Raw genomic sequence first — 10,996 nt, 5'->3', positions numbered from 1 at the left:
TTGAGAAGAAATTCCCATGAAAAAGTTTAAAAAAAAAATATGTTATAGATGTCATAGACGTCTCACATATAGTCACAAACATTTAATATAAATTATTCTCGAGTATGTATCAGAATTATGTATTAAAATATACATAATATCTAATTAATAGCTTTGAAGTATTTGTATGTGGACGAATTAGGTTTTGGTCAAAATCTAGATTCTTGTATAATCCAAAATGTGACACACTAGTAAGCAATACCAGTGAGACATTCAATAATTTCCTTCTAGATTTAAGGTGTAAACATATTATTACAATGTTGGAAGATATTAGATTGTATGTAATGGAGAGATGAGCTAAAAGTAAGAAAAATAATAGTGTATTAGTTTATATTGATAAAGATTTAAAGGAGGTTGGAGAAGGAAAAAAGTCTCACTAAATTTTGGATGTGATAATTTGTATGATTTGACTTAATATGTGTATTATTTAATTTCTAATGATCCAATTTTTTAGTTCAAAGTTAGTATTGGTATTGTGAATACCAAATCAATAAATGTAGTTGCAAATATCATACGTTAATTAATATTGTTGCCATGAAGTTTATGAACTTGAATCTAATTAAAAACATTCTACATTATTATAGGAAATAGATCTATCAAGAAACTTATGTCCTACGAAATATTGTTTAAATTGAGAGAAAATGTGGGAGAAAAAGTCGGAAAAACTCAAAAAGAAAAAAAGAAAGAAAATAAGGAAGTAGAGAGAAAATGAAACTTAATTAAGAATTATTAGAATCATAACAAAATACAATACATGTAATGAAACTAATAATAACAAAAATTTGTTCCAATTTAACACAAATAACAAAGTTTCTACTATTAAAACTAATCTCATGGCACTAGCTAATTCATATAACCCCACATCTAAACAAATTGATCACTCCCACTGCTTTATTCATTTGTACCAAACTGTGCATATGTACTATTACAATCCAACGATCACTTCCACCATTTAATGAAACCAACTATCTACATCCATAAACTAATTCATCTATATTAATATAATGTTTGCTTCTAATGATGAATTTACACAAGGTGAAGAAAGGTAAAAAAAGAAGAAGATAAAAATAGCTAAGCTTTCTTTCTTCACAAGTATGTGAAGATTTGTAAAGAATTACTGTTCAAAATCAAGTTTATTTGCTCATCCATCTGCCTAAGCACTTTCAAATGTGTTGATCCAAATAGTGCAAACACCCGCTCAATCTTCAAAGAGATGTCATTTTTTTTATCAGCAATAAATAATAAATTAAATATGAACCACTTCAGGGGTGATCTAACTTTTATACAAAACCTAACAAACCAGCTCTAGAACTACCCGACAAACATATATCACTTAACCATCTTTATACAAACTAATGGATCAAAACACCAAATAGAATACGAGAAAGAAACCGAGGGTGACTTGGAGGTAACCCAAGACCAAACCTTTAATTGAATCAAAGTGAACAGTTCTAAATCGTCAACCACCCGCTCTTTGATTGAAAATTACATTATTTTTATGCTTTCAAATCTCACTAACTATAGGAATCCAAACCACTCCCCACTCCCCAAACACCATTAACAAAATCAGAAGCATTATACAATCATGACTACAAGCAAACAGAGACTAAGTCTCACATCACACACAATATTCTCTTCCTCTTCTGTGTACATCAATAGATTCAAATAGAGAATATGAGTACACTCCCATCCACGTAAATAGTATTTTCTTTTGAAGCAAACGTGTCCTTAGAATCTATCATTGTTAATATCCATGTGAACTCAATTTAAAAAACATGATTAAAAAAAAAATGATATTGATGTCTATTTGAAAAAATCATTCAATCTTCATTTTTTACCTTGTATTTTTGGAGGATAAATTTAATTTATAGTTTGTTTCATTATTTTTTGTAATTACAAAAGTGTTTTACAATTTTAATATTGATTGGAAACTTAAAGCCAAATTTAATGCAAACTACAGCAACAAAATCATATATAATCCTTATTTACTATACCAGTTTTGTTAAGTGGTAACAGTGTAGAATAAAAAATATAGGCAATGGTAGTAGGGTAGGCATAGGATGAGAATAGATCCAAAACCAGTGTGAATTTATCTGCATAATTTTGTTTGAGAAACATTGGTTTGGGAAAAGAAAACACCCCAATCACGGAATAAACAGACAATATTCTTAGGTTAATATTATATTTGAGGTATTATTTATTTTGGAGGTCAGTATTTCGTCATAATTTTATTTTTAAAAGAGAGCGGAAAAAGATTAAGAAATGAAGAAGTATATAAACTGTAATTAATTGCGACTTTGGAATAATATGAGAATATAATAATAAAATAATAATTTTTTAATATTAGGATAATAAAATTGATGTTAATTAAATAGAATTAGTATCAAAATTTCATTCTAACAACCTTAACAACCTTTAGGGTTTTAACATCGAGAATTAATGAAAGCACTTATTGAGGGATTTTGGTGAACCATCTTAGTTGATTGGTATGTCGCGCATTAGATAACTACTCAAAAGCTCCACAACTTTAACCAAACATCACTTTCTTTTCACAATAAACAAATCCTTACTTTCAAAACACTCTCCAACATCCCACTAATTGCCATGCAATGCAAAATTATTTTATATTATTATAAAAAAAAAACCATTCAAAGGATGAGACGCCAATTATGGATGAATTCCAAATGTTACGCATTCCAAAACCATACATATCAATTCTTTATCATTATTATTATAGAATAAACAAAAAATACTCACAATTCACTATATAGATTCCATAATTTATGATGGTTATAGTAAAAAAAATCTTATAACTTTTTCGTAATGTGAAGACATACTAACTTTTAAACAAATGAAGCTTGAGGGAAATTACATACCAATAAATGATATTTTTCTTTTATTTTTTTAATATATGTTTAACATATATAATATATGTTTAGTAATATTTTTATTTTTATTTATTTCAAATTAATCTTTATAAATGATGAGGTCGATTCTCATATATTAACAGAGTAATTTAAAATTCTTTTATATTATGGAATCAAGAATATTAAATAAACTTAATTATAATAATTTTTTAAATTCCCGTATGAAAACCCTACCCTTCTATAATAATAAATAAATAGAATAATTACAAATATTAAAAATAAAAATAAAAATACTTCTACTGATACAATTTTCTTTTCTAAATTAAATAATCTTAAAAATAATTTAGACTTTACTTCTTTTATGTTTTTCACTAAAACATATCCATTTTTCTATTTTTTTCTCTCATACAACTTGTTTTTTTATTTTTTTTTCACTTGAGAAAGCACGCACAAAGTTTCTGAGAAGGACATAATCAGTAGATGGAGAGAGCAAAGGAAGCAGGTGGAGAAAGTAATTTTGAATTTAAAAGGATTATGTTGGTGTTTGAGCCCATATTCAACCTCTCCCCCATATGCTACATAGTGTACCTTTTACGCTACACAAACTTGTACTATTACTCCTTAAAAAGTTGTACTATTAAATTATACGCCTAATATAATATTATGCATGTACTTTATAAATATATTACTATTTTTTAAAGAATAATAAATAAGCTCATAACTTAATCTTCGGAATTTTTAGTAATCTGGTGCATTTTTATTACTTAATTCTTAAAATAAATAAAATTTTAATAAATTATCATAATGATAAGTCGTATTTGTTACAATTTTAATTTTAATTAAAACATGATTATATTAAAATCGTATCATTTTAACATCAACTTATTCGTCGTCACAATTTACTAATTTCAATAAGTAAAAGTAATTAAGAGGTCAAATTTTATAAGTGAACGCAGTAAATACATTACAAGAAAATCATGAAATAGAAACCAATTTTAGATAAAAAAATAATTAGTTGCTATAGTAACTAAATTAGAAACAATTTTAGAAACTAAAAAAACTTTTGGTTTCTAAATTAGTTTTTATTATTGTTAAATGATTTTTAAATTGGTATCTAATTAGCTACCAATATTTTTGCTACCAAATTTAGAATCTAAATAATTGATAGTTAAAACCTTGGTAGCTAATTAGATACCAATTTAGAAACTATTTAATAATATTAGAAACTAATTTAGAAACCAAAAAATTTTTTAGTCTTTAAAATAATGTCTAATCTAGTTTCAACAAATTATTTTTTTTTCTAAAATTGATTTTTATTTCATGATTTTTTTTCTTGTAGTGATATATTCATTTAAAAAATTGGTAAAATCTGAAAAAAAAAATTGAGAATGATAAAAGAATGTGAAAAGTTATGAGATGTTTTTTTTGGAAGATGAAAAAGGTAGGGCAAAAGGGACCCGAAAGTTGAAGAGAAGAAGTAGGTGATATTATATGAAGGAAGAGTTGGGTGGTTTAGATATCCGAAAAGCAGAAGAGCCAAAATGTGAATACAGAAGAAACACAGAGGCCATATAAATTGCACTTTGGAGAACTGACCCTTATTTTGGGGACTGAAAGCGAGAAAGAAAATCAGAACCAGAGAAAAAGACTTCTCGTGAAACACACAGAATATCTTAAAGCAAAAGTGAATCACTCACAAAACTCTTCTCGTAACATGTGCTCCCTTCTTTCTTTCCACTGTCCCCATTTTCAAAACCTATGCAATAATCTTTTTTTATTTAACAATAATTAACACTTCAAGTGTCAAGACAAATAACATGGCTTGTTTGTTGTTACAAATTTCATCACTCTATCATAATAAACATCCTTTTTTTTTTGTGGAAAAATGATGATATATATAAGGTTATTTTTAGGAACATGTTAATACTTTGGTATACGTTTAACACAATGATGTTTTTGTTTGTTTTGAATTCCTTACTTTGTCTTGCTGTGTTTTTTTTTGTGGCAATGAATGAGTCCTACATGTCATCATTATCATGGCTGTCTCAACCTCATTTTACCACGCTTATTAATAAAGAAACAAATTATTGTCTTCTTGTAAGAGAGACTACCAGAGTAAAACAATTATTCTTTCTTTTTTATTGTGTGTTTTTTTTTTCTCGGGTTTCGATCACTAATTTATCTGTAATTATTTTTTTTCAAACCTCAAGTAAATATTTAGTGTCGAGTATATTATAAAAATTACACTTTTATCTTAATTATTAGGTGAACTAGTGATATTATAAAAGAGTGATGTCGAAATGTTGAGAGGTCGAAAGAATGAATGGATAAAAGAAGTGTTAGTAAAATTATTAATGTGTCAATATCAATAAGAGAAAATAAAGTTAATTAAGTATCTAAAATCAATTAACGAGATAAAAAAAATTAATATGATATGACAAATCCATTAATAAATAGTATGAATAGATAGTGTCTAGTTGAATTTTTTTATTTTTTTTTATGAATGATTAATATAAATATTGACTTAACTTCGAAGACTTCCTATGGATATTACACCTCATAACGAAAAATTCAAAGATAATGTTAAAAACACAAATCATCGAAAAAAATAGAGAAAGAAATCAAAAATCGAAAAGACAAAGTAAAGATGAATTTTGAGGATAATCTCACCCGTATAGGTAATACAAGTACATTAGGTTTATTTATAATATTTATGAACTCCATTTACACTAACTAAATTTCATATTAGGTTAATTACTAATAATACACATTTCAATTAATTAATTTGTTTAAAGTGAAATAATTGAATGGAGATATGAGGAGCATGTATAGGTCCCATTAGGTAGATATTATAATAAGTATTAAGTGTTGGAAAGAAATAATGTTCTCCTGAAACCCTGCACAACCTTTTTCCCTTGAAACAAAGCCTATTAACTTTTTCTCTCATCTCAGACCATTCATCATCAACCCTTTGCCCTCCTTCGATTCCTGCAACCTTTTTCCTGCTACACCACTGCATCCATTATATCTTTCTATCTATGCATCATCACTCTCAACTCAACTTCTCTCAACCCAAACCATGCCCTTCAAGACCTTCATGCTCTTCCTTCTCCTCACACTCCAACTCCATCTCTCTGCTCAAAAACAACACCCTTCATCACTTCTTGTTCATCACCCCTTCCACCCTCACACCATGCCACACAACCAACAAAAGCTGCACCAACACCACCACCATCCACGTTACCCCTTTGGCGTTTACTTCCCCCAGAAGAGAAAGGTTCCCAATGCATCAGATCCTCTCCACAACCGTTGACTCATGTGTCTTGTTTCCTTATGTTTCTTGAGTGAGTCAAGGTTGCAAAATGAGCACATTCAAATTCAGGTTTGAGGTTGGTTTTAATGTGTACAAGTATTGTAAGCAGATTCAAATTTTTCCTTGTCTTATGTCAACTATATATCATGGGATCTTGCGCGGAACTAGGGAAGGATTCATGTTTTTGTTTCTCCAAAATTAAGCCAATGCTTACTACTTAGCTTCTTCTTCTTCAGTCACTGCTTTTTTTTCTTTTCATATGTTGTATTGCTATCTATACAGGAGATGTACATTTTTTGGACATATATTAATTTTTACAGTGTCTTTTTTCTTTTGTTCTTTTTGGGTTTTTGTCTCTCCTTTTTCTTTAAGCATCCATGCCCAATTTCTCTTCAAAGTTGTTGTCACCATGAAATGATAGAAAATACTTGTCTCAGATACTGCTACCCACCACGCGTTTTGTTTCTTTCACTTAATTTGTTTTGATACATTTTTTTTTAAATATTGGCCTTTTCTTGGATAACAAAGACAAAACCTTTTCCAACTTTTCATTGTTTAGGACATCACATATATTATTACTTTCTTTGGTTGAGGGGTAGGTGCTTAAGTGTATTTTTAAAATATAAACATTTTTAATTAAAAATTATTTATTGTAATTAAAAATGTTATAGAAAAACTCAATAAATATTGGAGATGGAGATAAATTAAGTGTATTTTTAAATAGCAGGGTAACCAAGTTGAGTAGTAGAAAGAATAAGAAGAGTTAAAAGACTGAATGATTGAAAGAGAAGGGAAGTGAATAAGAATGTTGTTTTGGTTTATTGTATTCACATTGAGATCATAAACAGTGGTGGTAGTGTAGCTAAGATTCAGGGAATTGCTTGCTACTAGTCTCTGACGAACAGTGAGTATGATAATAGTATAGAAGAGGCACTCCTTTGATCCATATACTAGGAATATGAAACTATGGAATTTTCTATGTTTTGTCCATATAGGTAGATTTGGATCATGTCAGCAGCATTACAGTACCATGATTATGGCAGTCTATGGTTGCCACTTGCCATTAGTGTTTCAACATTCCAATGTGAGTATGAGACTACAGTGTATTTTACACATGTTTCACCTAGTAAACACCAAACCAAACACATCCTTTAGAATTGTTTCAATTTAGATTCTCTCTCATTTGTTGATTTGAACAGTGAGGGATCAAACTTGTGGATGACAGACCATAATGTAATGTTGAGACTCAGTGATAATTTGTGCAATTTGAGTCTGTACCATAAGTATCAAGATAAATATATGTATTAAACAATATTTTTTACACTCAACTATCTTATAGGAAGTTATAACTTAAACATTGAAATATTTTTTCAATTACTTACTCTATCCACAACGATCGAAAATCGATGATCTTGTGACATCATTAACCAGGATCAACAGTAGTTTAAAAATAAAGAAAGATTTGAGAACTTCCCCACCTCTTACTACTGATGTGTTTTTTTTTTTTTATGAATTAAGAATAAGGAACAATAATATTAAAAATGTTACTTATTTAAATTATTTTATAAAAATAATTCACTCTTTCAATAAATACGTTATATAAAAGAAACAAATTTTACAATAATTTTGGGACATAAAAAAGTAGATGCCTTTAAAGGTTTGGTAAAGTTCTAAAAGATTAAGTTATTTCTAGGTCAAAAAGTAAACTTTTCAACTGAGGCAAACCATTCATAAGTGCGTTTCACTTGCTGCAACATTCATGAGCACATGCAAATTTTCTGGTCCATTGACCCCAGATTTGGTTTTTTGTATTTATAGCAATATTACCCAAAACACGTTTTCTACACAAACACAGTAAAAGAGCAATTCTTAAAAGGAAAAGCTAATTGGAGTCATAACATGCAAAGAATGTCAAGTTTCTAAGGACACTAATCATTTATTTGACTCTCCATCTTTCAACTCATTAATCAATAAATTCATATTTTCATATTCTGTTAATTCATTTCTTATTCACACGCGTTATTTACAATTAAAGAAAATTGGTAGCGTTGCTTTACAATTAATTGATTTAATAATGATTAATATGGATAAAAATGGAAGATTTGCAAAAAAAATTAAAAATTAATAAAATCAAATTAATTGTTTTTCTTGATATGTGATGTTAAATGGGACTGGAGTGAGTAGTTTTTACGTCTTCCAAAAGGTATTTTTTGGAATATTCTCTTTTTTCAGAATGTTAAAAGCTTTTACCCTTCCAAAAATTACTTCCCCGAAAATGATTATTTATTTTATGAAAAAAATGGAGGTATACCAATAAATCCAGGTGGTGCAAATAACAATATCTTAAAATAAGACCGACCAAATTGATTAGGCTTGGCCCATTGAAGCTAGACAATACGGGTTAGACAAATTCTTTCTGCACCTTACAAATTGTGACCTGCACCCGATACATCTCAAAATTTCCAAAAGTACCATTCATTCTAGAATTAAAAATCTGGAATTAAAAAAATACATTTGGAAAAGTAAATCCAGAATAGATTTTTGTGTTTTGGAAGTCGAATTCCCTAATAAAATTGAAAAATAAAAATTTCATTCTGGAAACGTAATTTCGGGATATAAAAAATACATTGCAGAAAAGAATTCCAGAAATCAAAATCTAGAAATGTGTTCCAGAAAAAGAAATTTCCTTTATTTAAGGACATTTTTGTCATTTCACATAAAAATTGGGTGCAGGTTCAAATTTCATCAGGTGCACGAAGTAATTGCCTACGGGTTAATGTAATTTTGAGACAGAATTTCTTAACCTATTTTGTGGGCTTACTTCTTCCTTTAAATTATGAATTTCTAACAAATAATTATAGCGGTGCTTCTTTCAGCACCCTGTCAAAGTTTTTTTTCACCCATTAAATAGGTGAAATGACTAAAATTATTTAATTTGTTCTCATTCCAAAAAAGTTTTTCTGAAAAATATATCCCAGAACATATTATACACGTTTCAAAAATCTTATTCCAGAATGTATTATACACGTTCCAGAAACTTTATTCCGAATGTCCATTTCAAAAAATGTTTTTCATAAATTTTAAAAAATATTTTCCAGAATACATTTATAAAGTTTGAAAAGATATTCATAAAAATTCTCGAGAAAATAATCTGAAAATATTTTGAAAAAAAACTAAAATCGATGTAACGCATAAAGAATTTTTATGATGGAGGGTGAAACACCAATTATATATAACATTATAGATTAATAGCTGGAAAAGGAAGGTTAAAAAAAACATTTTAGTTTATTAAATCAATAAAATTAGAAAAAATAAAATTTGAAATAAAGTTTAAAGAGAGGAATAAAGAAAACATTATGAAAAAATGTATTAATATTGTATTTTTAAAAGATACAAATTATAGATCTCACTTACAAGGCAATGCATTGTTGGTCCAAACAGAGACCCAAAACACAACAAAACGACACAGTTTCTGTGTCTCTTTCTCTTCCTCTCTCTTATTTTCAACACTTTAAAAACCACTATTCTTCCACACACACAAATCCCATAGTATACCCCTTTCGACCCAACAATGTCAGACACCGAAAGCTCAACCGACCACCCCTCCGTTCCACCGCAAGCGGAGGCTCCGCCGCTGCCACACCCCTCCGACCCCCTTTCCTTCACCATATGGCCCCCGACTCAGCGCACGCGCGACGCCGTCGTCAACCGCCTCATCGAGACCCTCTCCTCGCCCTCCGTCCTCTCCAAACGCTACGGCACTCTCTCATCCGACGAAGCCTCCGCCGCCGCTCACCAGATCGAGGACGAAGGGTTCTCCGCCGCCGATGCCTCCGCCGCGACCGCCGCCGATGGCATTGCGACCCTCCAGCTCTACTCTAAGGAGATCAGCAAGCGCATGCTCGACACCATCAAGGCCAGAGCCCCGCCAGATGCCGCCGCCGTAGAGGGCGTTGCCACCGTCGTCTCCGAATGACCGTTGTTCTGCGAGATTGTAGAATTGGAAGATCCGCGGATGCAAAATTACTCACTCTTGCTTATTCGGATTCGTACGATAAACTTTCTCGTTTCTAACTTTGTAGTCTCTTTTGTGTGCTCGTATGCTTTTAGATACATTTTCATTCGGCTTTATCAGAATTAGATTCAAAACACTGATTTCAAATTTGATCGAAGAACAGCACCAGAAGAATTTAAGGAACTGCATTTTTGTCTTAATAATCCATCAATCTTCTCGTGTTTGCTTGTCGTGTGATATGAGCTTGCCATTGAAACTATTTGTTGGTGACCTAACTGATAGATATAACAGTGATGATTAGTAATAGTATAATCCTCATTCTGGTTTCTCTCTTTTGTGCCATTTCAGGTTTCTTCTGTTAGTTTGAAAGATTAAAAGATGCCATAATCAAAATTGTTTGATAACTCAAGAAAATTCGTCACTTTGTAACAGAAATTAAGAAAAAACAAATCAAAAGTTGTTCACATGAACCTAAAGAGAATTTGTCTAACAAAACATAAAGCTTTTCTATCAAATGAGGCAGAGCTAATTTCAAAAGCTGACAAATGCTTACTTATAACATAGACCTAATACTACTTGGCTCAACCATAGGATAGTCTTGCATAAAAATTCTGATTGTCCTGAAATAGTTTTTTTTCTGAGATTCAACGTGAGAATCTCTATTGAAGGAAAAAACGTAACAAATTTAAGGTCAAACGAACGAGTATTCGTCCACGAAACAAATCAAACAGTTCCACACACAAACGAACTTTACTTTCAGTT

The 10,996-nt window shown here is 30.0% G+C and overlaps 1 protein-coding gene across 1 annotated transcript; it reads left to right on the top strand.

The window, feature by feature from the left end:
- The first annotated feature begins 9,657 nt into the window (after nucleotides 1–9,657).
- On the top strand, nucleotides 9,658–10,437 carry LOC137816532 (MFP1 attachment factor 1-like). The gene has a single exon (XM_068619709.1). It carries the CDS (start codon nucleotides 9,791–9,793, stop codon nucleotides 10,193–10,195), a length of 405 nt encoding a protein of 134 aa, XP_068475810.1. The 5' UTR covers nucleotides 9,658–9,790; the 3' UTR covers nucleotides 10,196–10,437.
- The last annotated feature ends 559 nt before the right edge of the window (nucleotides 10,438–10,996 follow it).

This window comes from Phaseolus vulgaris, chromosome 1 (assembly GCF_000499845.2).
Source record: "Phaseolus vulgaris cultivar G19833 chromosome 1, P. vulgaris v2.0, whole genome shotgun sequence".
Classification (NCBI taxonomy): Eukaryota; Viridiplantae; Streptophyta; class Magnoliopsida; order Fabales; family Fabaceae; genus Phaseolus; species Phaseolus vulgaris.
The sequence above is the reverse complement of the archived record's forward strand: the minus strand, read 5'-3'. Positions and strand labels throughout refer to the sequence as shown.

Coding starts and splice junctions, on each gene's coding strand:
- LOC137816532 (XM_068619709.1), top strand. CDS start 9,791: ATGTCAGACACCGAAAGCTCAACCGACCACCCCTCCGTTCCACCGCAA.